At 34.6% G+C, this 17132-nt stretch overlaps 1 protein-coding gene across 2 annotated transcripts in view; it reads left to right on the top strand.

The window, feature by feature from the left end:
* Positions 1-16019, top strand: part of C10H12orf50 (chromosome 10 C12orf50 homolog) — a 43290-nt gene extending 27271 nt beyond the window's left edge. The window contains exons 5-13 of one of the 2 annotated variants that reach the window (XM_010371489.2): positions 353-430; positions 512-622; positions 2251-2361; positions 7655-7762; positions 9070-9186; positions 10624-10728; positions 10941-11144; positions 12863-12955; positions 15697-15873. In XM_010371489.2, coding sequence (XP_010369791.1) covers positions 353-430; positions 512-622; positions 2251-2361; positions 7655-7762; positions 9070-9186; positions 10624-10728; positions 10941-11144; positions 12863-12955; positions 15697-15722 — 953 coding nt within the window. In that variant the 3' untranslated portion in view covers positions 15723-15873. Of the gene's footprint in view, positions 1-352; positions 431-511; positions 623-2250; positions 2362-7654; positions 7763-9069; positions 9187-10623; positions 10729-10940; positions 11145-12862; positions 12956-15696 lie in introns of both variants that reach the window. The other variant, XM_030939382.1, reaches the window with a different exon arrangement.
* Positions 16020-17132: the final 1113 nt, after the last annotated feature.

Below are 17132 nucleotides of genomic sequence, written 5' to 3'. Positions count from 1 at the left end.
CTTAGGAATACACAGAGCTATTTATTACTGTTTCTGTGTGCTGAAGCTCCATGTCTTTCATGCCTACCTCAACCTCGAGATAAACATACACCATCTCAACACTGAGTCTATACATTCAGCGTCCCATTTCAAAATACATAACACATAGCCCTTTGTTTTCTCTTGACATTGTTTTCACTACTTAAAATGTAGCAATTTGAAATATTTACTAGTATGGAAAATTATTGATTTTAAAAATATAAAAAAGTGATCTATCCATGAGAACAGTATTTGGGATTTTCCTTTCTGGTTTATAAATTTTCAGATTATTTGGCTTTGGGACAATTTAATTTAAAAAATATATATCCTATAGATGCTTCTAGTTTATGGACAAAGACCCCTGAAGAAATTGAAGAAAAAAGAGCAATAAAGGAGATGTGTTATAAATCTGGTAAGAAATCAAACATTTTTGTATTTTCTAATACTTGATGTGATAAATATACTAACCATTACTTTTCTTATGGTTGATTAGGGGAATACTACAGATTTCATACTCCTCCAGATATTTTATCAAAAAGCATGGCACCTACAGCAGAAAAAGAGTTAGAAAAGCCTTTGGAAAATGGCAGTGAATTGCAAGAAGGTAAGAAATGAAAAGGCAGCATTCGTAGTGATATATAAGAGATACTTAGTGTGATAGACTAAATTATTTAGTATGATGTACAGAAGAATAAAGTGATAATACATCATAACTGAGAACTAGAAGAAGGTGTTTGTATTGAATGACCCAAAGCTGCTATTAATGGGATTATGTTATTCTAGAGAGGTGACAGAATGAATAGACTTCATTAACACATAATGACACTACACACTCCATGGGGTAATCCTGTAAATGATTTACTTTTACCATTTTATTTGTCTTTGAAAAATATCCCCCTGTGAAAGAGGTCTAGATTTTTCTTTCTGAATAGAAAAGTAAGCCTAGCCCAAGAAGAACGAAAGAGAGATCACAGAATGACACTAGTGGCGGAACAGAGATTATTCTGTCATTGAATGAGAGTCTTCTGTAGACCAGGCTATTTCAGGGGCCATGCTGGAGGACAAATAGAAGGCCTTGCGTTTTATGGTGCTTACCTTTGGAAAATCTGATTTACTACGGATGTATATCTGCAATATGTACAAGTGTTTATAGCGAACTATTCAAACATAAGGCGGTAGGTGGCAGCAAGACATCATCAGATGGAGAAGAGTCCACAAGACTTGGGGGGCCATAGAGGGAAGGACAGATTGCAGGCCTGCACTACTTAGAGGAGAAAACACAAAAGGAAACAAAAACAAAAGAAGAAAACAAGTTAGCAATGAACATTAAAAATAGCAGATTATAAAGACAATTATATGTACTTTTGCTTTATATTATGCTTTTAAAGGTTTTTTATTTTTAAATAGTTTCAGTTAATTCCTACATACCCTTCACCTAGATTTCCTTCAAACATTGGCATTTTACCACATTTGAATTTTCAGTCTCTCTAAATACACACATTGTTATTATAATCTTCTGACCTGTTTGAGAGAATAAGTTACAGACATGATAGCTCTTTGCTTTTACATAACTGTAATATAAATACAAAAATCAGAAAATGGCCACTGATACAATATCATTTGCAACCTTCTTTTCCCACAAATTTTATCAATTATGCCATTAATGTCTTTTATAGTAAAATACATTTTTTTCCCCTGGTCTAGCTCAGATCCAATCCAGAATCACACATTGCATTAGGTTATCATGTCCCTTCTATTCTGCTTTTAATAGTTTATTTTAGAAGAAAATTATCCATAAATGCCTGAGGAAAGCTGAGAGTATTATTTAATTATCAATGTAATTAGCATTTTGTAGTCAATAGTGACTCTAATACTTTTTATCTGATTGTTCATGGTGAACACATAAAATCCAAAGCAATATTATAAAATGTCTTATATGAGAAACATGTCAAACTAAATGCATTATGTATATATAATAGTATTAGATTGCTTACAATTTTTAAATTGCCATTGAATAAGTAATCCAAATAGGAGACTTGTACTTGCTTACTTCTTTATTGACACAGAATTTAAAACTCATGTATTTATGAATGTATTGTTTATCAGATCACTGTGCAAACAATACTTGCATTAACTTTAAAGCTTTTTTTACTTTCATCATGAATTCTATCATAAATTTCTTATTTAAGCATCTACCACTTACTGGGGTGACTTTTTTCTTCTTATTTCTAGGAGATAGTCTTACAGTTCCGACAAAACTTAGCCAATATGAAAGGCAAAGTGAAATAAAAACATCATTGCATGGGAAACCAAACACTGACATTGCTGCTTTTGAAAATGGAGGTGGGTTAATTTATTACTGATTGACTCTGAATATATCACCACATAATAAATGAGTCTGAATTTTATCTTTTACAACTAATTTTCTTTTTTTGTCTATGTCATGTTTAACACAAGGAGTTGGAGGTATATCACAAAATCAGTTGCTTTCAGAGACCAAAATCTCTGCCAAATACCTTGTACAAATTTGTGTTCAGTGTGTGAGACATTCCATTTTACATATTTTAATGAGAAACCTGTGTGTGTGTGTGTGTGCGTGTGTGTGTGTGTCTGTGTGCAGGCTCAACTCCAGACTATAATGAATTCAGGTATTATGTATGTGCTGTAATATACTATAACAGAGCTATAAATGAAGGAGACACTTAATACATCATTTGATTGAGTCTACTTTTTAAAAATTAATTAACTAATTAATTAATTAATTTATGAGACAGAAGTCTCACTCTGTCGCCTAGGCTGGAGTGCAGTGGTGCGATCTCGGCTCACTGCAACCTCTGTCTCCCGGGTTTAAGTGATTCTCCTGCCTCAGCCTCCTAAATAGCTGGCACTACAGGTGCGTGCCACCACCCCCGGCTAATTTTTGTATTTTTAGTAGAGACGGGGTTTCATCATGTTGGTCAGGCTAGTCTCATACTACTGACCTCAGGTGATCTGCCTGCTTTGGCCTCCCAAAGTGCTGGGATTACAGGCATGAGCTACCGAGTCCAGGGGACTTAAAGTCTACTTTAAAGGAGCTATATTGAAATATGTATCATTTGTCATCACATTCTAACCGTGTATTATAGTTTAAATATTTTGGAACTGCTTTTTAGCATAAACATGTTGGAAAATCTGTCTTTTGAACTGAAAATTCCAAGCGTTTGTTTTGAAAATATACAGACACTTTGTAGGGAGGTTCAAAGGTGTGGCTGGTAGGAAGAATGTGTGTGAGGAGTAGGAAGGAGGTTGAGAGCAGGTATCAATAAGTACCAGTATCTCTTAGGCATATTGGTGATACTTTCTGCTGTTCTGGTGTCAGCCATTTTCTTCTGTGTGCGCCCCCACCTTTTTTTTTTATTTTGGTGCTAAAGTAATATGATTATTTCTTCTCCTTTCTTATATCTGCAGCAGTTTTAGTCTAGCTGTTTTAGTCTAACTGTCATTGTTTGGTTGCCTTGAAGCAATAAATTTTAGCTACAAATTAGAAACACTGGCAGTTTCTCCCAACAGAGTTCACACTGTCTATATAACCTATATAAGTGGGATCCAATTAACCTGAGCAGTTCTAATGAAACAGTTTGTTGAAATACCATTAAATCAGGTTGCTTTTTTGGTTAATAAAATGTTATTTTCAACCATTGATAAACTAATGGTTTCATATTAAAATAAACTTTCCTTCACGTTGTAACATTAATAATTTATTTCCTACTTTGTTGGGAGTTAGAAAATGTGAGAATGTCATTTACTGTCATTAGTCTATCTAATATTAATAATATCATTAGAGTAATGAACTAGTTGAAAAGCCATATCAAAAGAATATTTAAAAAATTCTATTATCTGGTATACTAAATTCTGGTATAGTCAGGCTTGTTGATTTTCCAGGCATCATAATGTTCTCTGTGTTACTGGATAAAAGAATCTTCTGGGTATATGTGTATGATAGATATCTCTAAACATATTTAGGCTCCTGTATTCATAAGACATCTTTGAAATGAAGATGATCAAAACTGAAATTTTAATTAATGAGTTAGTATTCATTTCAAGAAAAATTCTTGAGGCATTGTCTTGTCTTAATATTATTTTAATGTGTTATTGCACTTTAATAAAGTTCACAGATTGAAATGAATAGCTTGTTAAAATTTTATTTGTGTATGTATCAGTATAACCATATTTATGGTACTCCAGATGGTTCCTTCTCTCCAAGTCAATAGTCTTCTCCCAATGGTAACCACTACTCTGATCGCTATTACTATAGGCTAATTTTGCATTTTTTGACCTTTATATAAGTGGAAATATACAGTTTGAACTCTTTTAGTTTGGAATCTTTTACTTAATTACTTAATGCTCTTTGTATTAGACTGATCCATGCCATTGATTGTAGCAGTAAAAATCTTTTTTTTTTTTTTTTGCTTTGCCCTAAATATCTATACATAGATAGATATATACCACATATATACACACATATCTACATATAAGACATATACTGTTACGTGTACGTATATATATAAAAACACACATGGGCATTTCTCTATGTATATAGTATATGTACACACACAGTTGATACACACACAAACACACGCACAATTGATTCTTGTTATTCCTGGTAGCTGTGTTCTATAAAGTTGACATGAACACTGAATTAGCAAACACTGAACCACTGCTCCTCGGGGAGATATGTACACACACACATATACATACATCTCACACACATCATAATCTTAAATCGTAGAAATTACTCATCCTGGTATATTCTGTTTTCCTTATTTTACAAAAGAGAAAACAAAGGTCAGAAGTCTTAAGTGACTGTCTTGAGGTTGCCCCACCAACAAGCCTCAGAACTGGGATTCAAACCCCTTCCACCTCTCCCCAGAGCCAGAGCTTCTTCCACTGTGCTGCGCTGCCCCCTCCGGTCTCCAGCCATTCTCTGGTCATCTCTGTATGAACTGAAATGAGAATGCTGAGCATTGCCATTGCTAGACCTCAGCTAGGAATGTGTGGGTCCAGCAACTCAAAATTTCCACCACTCTGCATATGTTTGCAAACAAACAAACAAACATAAAAACAATGCACGAAAGGACCATGAGTATCGACATTGGGATTTGACGGACAGTATTTCCAGTTTGGGACTATTATTAACATTCTTGAACATGTCTTCTAAAGGCCATATGCACAGCTTTTCTTTGAGATTAGCTCGCTCTGTGTCCTTACCCACAGTTAGTATTTTCAGTCCTTTAACTTTAGCCTTTCTGGTGGGTGGCTAGTGGTACATCATTGTAGTTTTAATTTGTATTTCCCTGATGACTCATAATGTTGAGCACCTTTTCATAAACTTATTGGCCATTTTGACTTTCTCCTTTGGTGCATTTTTAAGTCTCTAGCCCATTTTAAATGTTTTGTTTTTTTTTCTTATTGATTTCTATAGATAAATCTGGATCCTTTCTGACAACCTACTGTCCTGTTCACTAGTTCTCTTCTTCTCTGCTCTTTAATTCATATTTTAAATTCTAAATTTCTATTTGACCTTCTTATTGATTTTCTACTTAAATTCTCCCATCAGTTCTCTATTTTGATAACGTTCCTGTTATTTTTTTGCAACTTCCTGTTTGATTATGTTTGGGTATCTTTCATTTTCCTCAGGTTTTTGCTCAATTGTTCTGTCTCACTGTGCCTTCTAATATTGTATTTGATGCTGAACAATACGGATAAAAATTACATAGTGTATGAATGATGTTATTTCTCCACAGAGAAACTTTTCTTCTGGCAGGCAGCTAGACTATCAGCAGGCCACCTTGATTCTGTGAAGAACTAGTTTTGGGCTTTATTAGGGATGATGTAGTAGATGATACATTGTTTTTCCTTTCTTTGAAGGTATAGTCCTTATTCCTAGGATAAGACCCTTACCCCTAAAACATTGCTTTACTGGGTTATCAACTGAGACATGGGATGTTCACCAAGATACCTCTACTCTGGCAAGGCTTGAATGGCAAATTTTACCTCCCAAGCAGCATGTAGATGCTGAAATCTCTGACCAGTTTTTAGCCTCCCAGATGCTGTTTTTGCTTATTTCCTTGGGTTCCATTCTGTACTTGAAAAGTGTGGGAGTCAGATAACAATTTAAAGGGAGTTTTATGCCTATTTCAGAGGAACTTCTTTGTTGTTCTTCCTTTTCCATTCCCCCCTCAATTTTAAGCCAATTAGACAGTCCCAGACTTTTCGGCTCTTTCTTTGTCACTTCCTTGGTGTCACTTTCTGCTTGTTATTTCCTTACGTGATGAATTAGACATGCTTTCAGGGACAAATCTGTAGTGAGTGTGGAGTGTAACTCCTTCAGGGAAAAAAACCAGGGTGAATGTGAACATATAATTGACTTTGTGTCCCTCCATTGCTCTCAGGCATTGCAGTCACATGCATTGGGTGGTTTTCCAATCAGTTTGTTTTGGTATTTTATAGTTGTTTTTAGGATGAAAGTTAGTCCGATAAAAGCTATTTTGGTCATGGCAGAAACCAAAAATGTTTTTGACATTTTTATCACTGGTTTTGTGTAAGCTCCTTGAGGCCAGGAACTGCATATAATCAATCACTATAGATAAATCTCTGTAGTAGAATGCCTGGCACGTTATGTGCACTCAACAAATACTTGTAGAATAAAGGGTGATATGTTTAAATGCACTGAATGACTGGGTGAAGGTAGACATGTTTATATGATTTACAATTAACTGGAGGTTAATTTGTTGGAACAATGAGCCAAATCTTGCAGGGTAACTTCAAGCAATGATAAACATACATTCTTATATTTAGGTACAAACCATTAAATGGTGGCTTTTCTTTAAGTTGGGAAAAACCCAATATCCTGGAGTTTTTGAGAGGAAAATAGAGTGAGTTTTTTTGGCCACAATGCTTTACAATTTAGGAATGTGTTTTCACTACCAAATAGCGATGGTAAAGTCACATTGGATTATTAGAAGCAGTATAGAAAGATAGTTAAATGTGATTTAAAGTACTCAGTAAAGGGTCTGATTCCTAGAAAATGACTCCATGAATGGCAAGTATTATTTTAATAGTTCTGCTGATTTCTCCACAGCTTGGTTCACATTTGGGTGTCATTTTAAAATAAGGTTGTTTGAAACAAATATTTTATATTAAGAAAAGATAACTTGTATGATGAAGAATATTGGAATTTTGTATGTAAAGTTAAAACAACTATGGATATTTATCCTGGAAAATAGAAGTCCTTGGGGAAATATGGAAACTACTTTAATATATCTGAAGATGTTACATGGAAGATAAATTACATTTACTCTGAGTATCTCTCAAGGGTGGGACTAAAGATTATTATACATTAAGGAAAATTTTGTTGACTCTGAATTTTCTTTCAGTTATCTATATGTAAGTTTATATACTATGTATTCATATACATATATATTAATACTCATGTATTAATCTAAGCATATAAATGTATGGAGATGGATATTGTATCGCTGAGAAGTGTCCAAAGAAAGGTGGACAAAAGGAGTATTGTAGAAAATGTTCCTGTATTGAAAGCTAGTTTATATCACTTTCTGCTATTGTTGCCACTGACAGTAAGGTTTTGTCATAGGAGGTGACTGTTATGTTCCACAGAGGGTCATATTTCTTGGAGTCGATGAAAGTGAAGCTTTAACTGAAGAGAAAGAAATCACCATATCAAAATGTTCAAATACTAAAGGTAATGAATTATTATATAATTTTGATACATTCATAATTTGGCTAGATAAGTTAAAGATAAGCTTGCTTATTATAAAAACCAATATAAGAGGAATGGTAATAAATCGAAATATACACTGAATAGGAGTCAAGAGCTGTAAGGTTCCAGTTCTGGCTCTGTCCCTAATTGTATGACCATGACAATTTATCTTTTTTAAGTTTTCTTATCTGAAAAATAGCCTGTTGGACTGTATAATTTCTAGTATTGCTAGTTCTAAAGTTACTGGCTCTCTTAAATGGCAACACCAAGTCCTTTAATTTATAATATCAGTATAAATGAATTTTGTTAGAAAACATTGTTTGTGAACATTGTGAAGAGTTTAATCTCAAAAAGACTTCGTATTTTATAATTATTGCTAACACTAGTCTGTGAATAATCAAAAATATGATAAAATACCTCCTCTATAATTTTACATTGCCCTTAACTGTACTTAGAATCCACCAGCTGGTATCTCTCTGCTGAGTGCCTCTCAGTCACAAACTAAAAGCACAGCTGTCCTGTAATTAGGGGGCTTCACATACTCTCAATCAAAATGTAAACCCATTTTATCTACCATCTCTACCATTAAATATTCTCAAGCATAGGAAAGGTTGCCTTGATCAAATTATTTTTGTGGAAAATTGTAAATCTTTCTCTCATTTTCTCACTCAGAGATGGAAAGGTTTTCTCTAGCTCATCAAAGAAACTCTGAAAGCTATACTAATATGGTAGCCACCAGCTATGTATGACTCTTTAAATTTAAGTTAAAGCTGAATAAAATAAAAAATTCAGCTTTTCATTGGCACTAGCCACGTTCCATGTGCTCAATAGTCACAGGAGGCTAGTGACTGCCATATTGAGCAGCACAGATTTAGAACATTTTCATAATTGTGGAAAGCCCTACTAAGGAGTCCTGCTCCAAAGCATATAGCAGGTTAAAGTTGTTACATTTAAAATATTTTCAGAACCCCAATTTAAATGGGACCATTCAATGTAAAAATGTAAAACCTTTTAAATCTTTTGTATGGAGATATTGAAAATACTGCCACGAGTTTTTATTTACATATTGAAAATGATGGCTATAGATTCCGAGTTTTTTGTTACTGATGACATTTTGAAATCCATGTGGCAACTAGGGAATGTTAATGATGCTTTTCTCACGATTCATAAATATATACATTATTTTAAAGAGATGTTCCCATCAAGTAATGTTTGAATAGTGAAATGCCAACTGAAATGCTTTTTTAAAACTAATATTGACATTTTATTCTCTTAATTTGCTTTAAAAGATAACAAGGACAGTCCTCATCCAAAGCGTTCCCTAACTACCCGACTAGTACCTACAACGCATGTATTAAATGCTACTGAGAATATCAGTATGAAGTGCAGAGAGGACCCCTCTTCAAGTGAGACATTAGCTCTATCACTTTTTGGCCTTAGATATATTTGTCTTACCATGGATTTGTTTTGCTTATTTAAAATAGGATTTTAAAAAAGAAACAAAAAAGGTTTGAAAATTATTCAGAACTAAGAATTAAAGACAAAATATCCTCTACTAACTAACTCTGACAATGAACTGTGATGTAGGTGCTAGTAAGTTATATGCTCTCCCACTAGTTTAATTTTGGTATTAAAATTAATAATACACTACCTGTTTGGAAGATTCACTAGCATAACATTTTAAATTGTACCCATAGTGGAATAATACATTGGCAGCTCTTTATTATGTTTTGGATTAGTTTTTATTAGTTTGGCTTCTCCTTGACATTCAGTTCAGTGAGCTACTTCTCTTGATACAGTTAAGACTTGTGAATCTTCCTGATCCCTTCCCTTCCTTCTGTTCCTTATTTTATTTATTGAACCCCTATAATATTCTTGGATCACAGCCTGGCACTGATGGGAATACTTGTTATTTGCCCTCAAGAAGCCCAGTTTAGTGGCACTTGTTAAAAATATGGATTCCAAATCCTTGCACTGGGAGCGTGGGAGTGGATCAGGGCATTATGTTTGAGGAGGAGACAGTGAATCAGAGCTTTATTGAAGACTTAAAGCTTAAGCTGAGAGTTAGGGCACAGAAAGATTAATTCATTTACTGTAGAGAACTAGTATAATCTACACTGTATACCTGATGTTCAGTTTCTCTGTGCACTGGTCACTTGTGAATTTTCAGGAGCTCTGCACAGTGAAGTAACAGAGTGTCTCCTCTACAAAATTGTTTTAAGATTCTCTGGAGATATGTACCATAGAAATTCCTGAGAAATTGAGAATACATATAAAATTTTTGATTTAAAAATATACAAACAAAAAGTGAAAAATTTAATATTCTTAGAACTTATAAATTCTGATTGCTGGATCTTGACCAAACTATCTGTACACCCAACTTAAGAGCTTAAAAGAATACGGTAAAATTCACGGAAAGTATTTTATGTTAATCCAACTTCTTAAGAAGTAGTGGTTTTGGCTAAAAAAGTACAGAAAGATTGATGTTGAAAATAAGAGTTCTAAACCCACTTGACAATAGCATTATAATGAGATTTATAATTATATTTTGAATGCAATTTTATGTTCCTTTAAAATAATCCACACATTCCTTTGGAGGAAAGTATTTTTCTTTGAGGAAAGCTACTTATTGAAGGTTATTTCATCAATCTATTTCCAAGATAGATTTTTTTTGGCACTTAAAAATAAATCACCTTTTGTTCTAAGAAGTAAAGTATTAGAATGTTGCATCTATTTTTTCCTCTTGCTTGACATGTGAATACACAGATATGTAATTATCACCTACAGTAATTTCAGAGATGAAAGCATCTCTTAAAAAACTGTAAAATTTGTATATTTTCAAGTGAATGATGTCCAGCCAGTGAAGAAGCCTCATTTTAAAGGTGTGAAAAAAAGAAAATGGATTTATGATGAACCAAAGAACTTTCCTGACTCTGGAATGAGGAGAGGTAAGGTGTCCATATATTTGATATTTCTAAACTGTAATTAAAAAAAAAAAACATTCAATAACAGATATCTTCTACCTGAAAAACAAATTACTGTCATGTGACATAAATGTTACTTTAAGGGTCAACTCAACTTCAAGTACTTATAGTGCAATATGTTATTTATGGGTGTGAAACCAGCCTGTTTTACTCCTCACTCTCACCTTTCTTTACAGCAGTACAGGTCCCAAGTCCCCAAAATAAAATGAGTTATCATCGTAACAATAAAAATCGAAATGCTGAGAATGCATCCTATATCCACGTTCAAAGAGATGCTGTCAGGACTGTCGCGTTGAATGCACCTCCCCACAGCAGGCCCATGCATGGGTCCTACAATAAAGTCCATGTTAACAAGGAACCCAAACCCAACCTCAGTCCAGGTGAGGTCCTTTGTTGACGTGGTTTACTCTTCTCTGTGGTTTGCATTCCCATGGAATTTCCCGATGGCTTGGCTAATCTTCACTACTACCTACTCCCCTCTTGTTTTCCCTGGCCATCACCACCATAGAAACTAGTGAGAGGATTTCTTCCATGTGTAGTCCTGTACATGATTTAAAGGATATGGAAGAAAGCTCATGTTGTGTGCAGATGACTTCAGATCACACCTCCCTAGAATTTTTTCCTCAGAGCACTGCACTTCGTTCCTCCTGGACAGCTTCATGTCGCTCAGGAGGATTGTTTTTGAATGGCTGACATTTTCTTGTTCCACCAACTGTGTTGTTCAATTATCACTGTCAGGCTAGTGCCTTGACTTTTCTGTAGGCCTTCATGATTATTTTCTGAAAGGGTTAGTTTGGGGGCTAACTGCCATTTGACAACCTCTCATCTCTCTCACCATGGATAGATTGCTTCTAAATCATTTCATCAAGTAATAGGCAAAGTCATTATATGTCAGGAAGTACAAGACTACAGGGGAGAAGAGAATCAAATCTCTTCATCTCTTTCTTCCTGTGTCTCAGATGGATCTTGCTCTTTTGAAGTTGGGTTTCTCTTCTCTAAACTTAACAAAATGCTGCTCAATTCTATATGATTTCATGTTTGTATTTTTCCAAGTTCATGGTTTAGGTAGTGGAGTTCTGAATATTTTGAACTTATGGAAGCATAAGACTATATCTTTCTTAGTTTCTTCTATAATTTAAGATATTTTTTCAAAAGTTTTCAAAATATATACACATGGTAGGTGTATATATTTCTTTTACAATTTCAATATACATTTGCATTATTTAAATAATTTTTCTCTTTGCTTTAGAATAGAATGATATATGAATGTCTATTTGTAAATAAGGATATTCTTAGGTGAATCTTGTTTTTATTTTATTTATTACTATTTTATTTATTGATATTGTTATTGTTATTATTGTTTTACTGCAAGTGGATGGCTGTGAGGAATACAATGAGTACTAGAACAGTTGCCAATGTCTAGGTTTGTGTGAAGGTGCCAGAGTTCATACTCTATATTGCTTTTGCACCGTTAGTGCAAATGTCAACACAAGAGAAATGCAAATTATTGGTCTTATGGATCATGCTTTGAGAACACAGCTGCATAGTAATATTTGAAAACACAAATATAACATTGTTAGATAGTAGTAGAAATGTAGATACGTCAGAGAAAAAGAAGTATTTAAGGACCAGGTCAGGATATAAATGCTTTGGCTGTCTGGGACAGTGAGTTCACTATTGCATCATGCCAATTACTGCGACCATGGAAGTCACTTCATGGAAGGACATGGGACTTGGGCTGTACCTCATAGTTTCACAGTTTTTAAATAAAGGCTATAATAAACATTAACAGAATTGATGCAAAACTATGATGAAGTAATGCAGTGAAAGTTTTTATTACATTTAGATATCATACTCTCCTGTAGCTTACCCTTACTTGAAGCATTGAACAGCCAATTAAGAATCTGTAACCATGTTCATTTATAACTTAAATGGTCTTAATAAACTCACTTGTATCCCTGATGCCTTAGCTTTGAAATGGTAAAATGAATTACTTAGAGAATAGCTTCACCCCTGAGATGTTTATAACGTTGAAACACCCTTGGAATGTGATTTTAAAGGTATAAAATATTTAATTCTAGATTTTTTTTTCCCTTAGACAAATACATGTCAACATCATATAATGATTCAGCCTGGCGAAAACAAATTCCTTTTTCAAAAACATATTCAAAAAGTGGAAAGATATATCCAGGTAACTATTTGTAAGTGTTTTTAACATATAATGCAATTCCGAAAATGAGTAAGTTTTTAAGTGCAAGGAGTATTTTAGAAAACATGAAGATAAATAAAAATTTCAAGATATATATGCACACTTAATTACTTGGAGTTTAGTAGATATCTTGTCTACTAGTAATTTAATTTTACTGTTTTACTGTGTTCCTCTTTGTCTATTTTTCTGTGTTACCCAAAAACATTTTTATACAGTTCTTTCCTGGGCAACAAACAGTAATTGCAGCAATTATGTAATATGTTAAGATGCATTTTTTGCTGTGCTGCAAAGCAAATATATAAAACTATTTCAACATAAGACATTAAAGCTTTGCTATATCTACCATAGCCAAATATTGCCTGGTACAGGCTGACAGGATATCCAAGATGAAATTTCTCAGCCAATAGGTTCTGAGGGACTGTGGTCTCCTCCTTGTGGAACCCCATGCTCTAGGAGACTGGGGTTCCTTTGGGACCTCCTCAGGGTAGAGGTTTGTTGTATCCCTGACCTCAGGTTGTTCTTTTGCTGAACAGCTTGGTGTCTTTTTCCAGACTGTCCTGGGCTGGTTCGGTAGATATGGAAATCTACAGGGGATAAAATGCTTTCAATTACTTCTCAGACAACTGAACATTTTAGAAAAAGTTCCAGTTAGGGAACTCCCACTGACTACAACTGTGACTCAAGGCACAGATGTGTGTTATACGTTTATATACTGGGGATGACTGTTTTCCATTTTTCCCCCTTCTTTCCCAAATCATACTGTGCTGCGAGAGAACTCTGCTGCAGTGCTATTTAATTGATTATACTTTCTTTTAATTTTGTGTGAATTTTCACATGTGATAGCACTGAATTTGGGAGGTGGGGAAAGAGGTGAAGAGTTGATGAAAATCCTGGGTGAAACTTGAAATTGTTGAGCTCTATAGCCTTTTCTCCTATTGTCCTCTTATGGGTGAGGTGATATTTGGAGTATTAAGGGATGTGCTCCTCCCTTAGCCGTGTCGTAATGATTTCTCTTTTCTTTCAATAGCCTTCTCTCCTCCCATCCCAGATAAACATGAATTATAGAAGGATTTGGGAAAGGAAGGGTCACTTCAGCACATAATACTCGTACCATCTATGTCTGGTACTAAATGGCTGTATTGCAGTTCCCAGATGCAATCTAGGCAGAAAAGCTTTGATGAGAAATTTTTCAATGTTAAACCTGGGTTAGGGGGAAGATAAGCCGTGTCTAATATGAGAGGACTGGAGACAGCTTCTTGAGATTTTTCGAGTGCTAAGATTGCGTGGGAGGACAGTTCACATTCCTGTGAGCCTCAAGCGGGAGAGAGTTCATGGGAGAGAGGACCAGTGGGTCCAGATGAAGTCTTCTGGCTGGGGTTAAAAGGATAAGTACCAGAAAGAGGCTCTTGTTGAGCCATATTGGGGTGGGTCGGTATTTAACTGTAATCTCGACAGATTGCTTCTGTCAGAGAGCCAAGGAGAAATTAAGCCAGCATCCACTGACCAAATCCTTGTTAATTAAACTATGATCTGAGGACTATCTGCAATGGCATCACCTGGGAGCTTTTTTAAAATGTAGAATCTCCATCTCAGACCTGCTGAATAAGAATCTGCATTTTTAGCAACGCTCCCAGGTGATTAAGATACACATTAAATTTCAAGAAATCTTAGACTGGGTATCTAAACCACCATTAAAGAAAAATAAGAGCCCAGCACAGGACCCGCCCATGTCAGGACTGTTGCAATTATATTATCTTACTAACTCTCTCACATCAACAACCATTCTCTCCTGTCCCACTTCCAGAAATTAGGATCAGTAGCAGGGAGGTGGGGTACAGAGAAAACCCTGAGAAAAAATTTTAAATCTGAATGTGACTGAAATATAAAAGTGAGATGCCTAAGAAATCACTGAATTGGACTAAATTTACATGCAGAGGAAGAATGAGGACTTAAGAAATTAGATTTTATAATGAAATAGATTGTTTTCTTATTTTCTTTTGATTGGGAAATGCATAACCTCAAAATGTTTATCTTTCCCAATTGTTGTCATCACCAGAATAGGAAGAGAAAGATTAGCTTATGTTTCTTCTTGCACATATTCCTGCAAGGTCACAGAGCAACATTTTCAACATTTCCCAGTGGACAGATGGACTGCTGGAGGAAAGGAGGCAGTAAACACAAGCTGCCATGAGTCTGTTCCTCTAGGGCACTGGCAGCCAAGGCCACAGAAGTGTAAATGGACAGGAGAAGCCTTTTGGAAAAATGTTACTGGATACTGTGAGGATAATGAAATAATAGAGGAGAATGCACATGTCTGTGGGAATTAGGGGCAGGAGCTGAAGGCAACTGGAGATGTCATTCTCATTGGTGACCTTCTCTTGAGGCCACATATCCTTTGTAATAGGGATATTGCTGGTGCGAAGGAAGGTGCTTGTCTCCATATGACGGAGCCTTCGTTCTGTTCATTCTGCATGCCCCATAGGACAGCCTTACATACGGTGTCACTTCCATTCTTTTCCACCCCTCCATCCAAATGCAAAGCATAGTAAGCATCAAAAAGAAGTGGACTATTTGAATGGCATTTTGAAAATTTATAAGTTAAAACAGTAAGATTAGTTTTTCTTTGTCTTTAGATTTATGGCAAGAAATTAGCAAAAGAAGAACAAAATATCGGTGCACTAAACAAGAAAATAATTGAAATATTTTGCGTATTTTATTATTAGAGCCAAGAAGAAATGGGAGCAAGTAAACCTGGAGGTTGAGAGAAGAGAAAAATGAGAAAAAAGTGCCAGATATCATCTGATTTACAATCAAAAATGAAAATTCTAAGAATGAGATACTCAAGTACTCCATGCTACATAGTAGATAGCCAAAGATGATAAAAATGCAAATTCTGAAAATAAGATGCAGGAAGTACATTGTGCTCTTTCAAAACTGATAAAAATGCAAATTACCAACAGCTGCCAGTGTATTTATGTAGGTCTGGAATTCATTTCGTGCATTACTCCAAACATTTTAATAAAATTTAAAAGTTTGACATTTAAAATCATTCTTTAATTGTAAACCAAGTTAGATTGCACAGATTGAGAAGGAAAATTGTACCTTTGATTTCTGTTTTGCGATATTCTTTATGGAGGAAACCTCACTTCTTATTTCTTTACCTGAATTTTAAGCTGGGCCCTCAGCAATGATAACATATAAAGTATAAATAAATTGAACGAAGTCCCAGCTTTACAGTTTGGTGATGAATGTGTTAGAGGGATTCCAATAGAAATACACTTTAATGCGTGGTAGAAAGAGACAAAGATTGGTTTATTACTCAGGGCGGTGGTTGAACAATGTTTTAATTGGCAGTTACAAAATCTGTCTGCTGAGGTTTGCTAGATTCAAACCGAAAAATAAACATTTTCCTACCATGAAAATAAAAATTATATGATTATATTGGAGTGAAGGACAAGCTTGAGAAAACAGTGAATGGATAACATGGTGTTCCAAATGTCTTAGTGAGCTATTAAGGAATTAGTAACTCCAGAAGCATAAATATTTACAAGTGAAAGAGAGACATCATTTGAAAACTAATTTTGATTTCTTTTTGCCCGTTTTAGAATTGTGTTTTGAACAGTACTTGTAAATTTAATTTTTAAAATTGTCATCAAAATGAACCACCTGCGGGGACTGAAACAAAAACTTAAAAATTTATTCTTTAAACTGAAAAACACATTTGAAAGCAATATAAATAATTAACATTTAAAATGATGTAACATTTAAAATGATGTTTTTGTAACTTTGTAGTATTTATACTTCTGAGTTTATTAAAGCTTAGAAATTCACTAAGACTTTGGGAAGTCTCATATTTATATTTGCATGCATTTTATGGTTATTATCAGTTTTTTTCAATATTTATTGGGGAAAGGAATCGGGGTTCTTAGAAATATTTTATTTTACAGCATCTTTATAATATGTGGAGTAATAAAGTCTAGTTTTTGGCTTCTAATGGTGCTGTGTGTACACACTTTCAAGAAAATGGGAATATAGGTATTTATTTTTGTCAAGGCAGCAGATAGAAATGAAAACTGTGGGCTGGGTGCAGTGGCTTATGCCTGTAATTGGAGTACTTTGGGAGAACAAGGCAGGTGGATCTCTTGAGCTCAGGAGTTTG

Source organism: Rhinopithecus roxellana, chromosome 10, assembly GCF_007565055.1.
Source record: "Rhinopithecus roxellana isolate Shanxi Qingling chromosome 10, ASM756505v1, whole genome shotgun sequence".
Taxonomy (NCBI): Eukaryota; Metazoa; Chordata; class Mammalia; order Primates; family Cercopithecidae; genus Rhinopithecus; species Rhinopithecus roxellana.
This window is presented reverse-complemented; position numbering and strand designations above follow the sequence as displayed.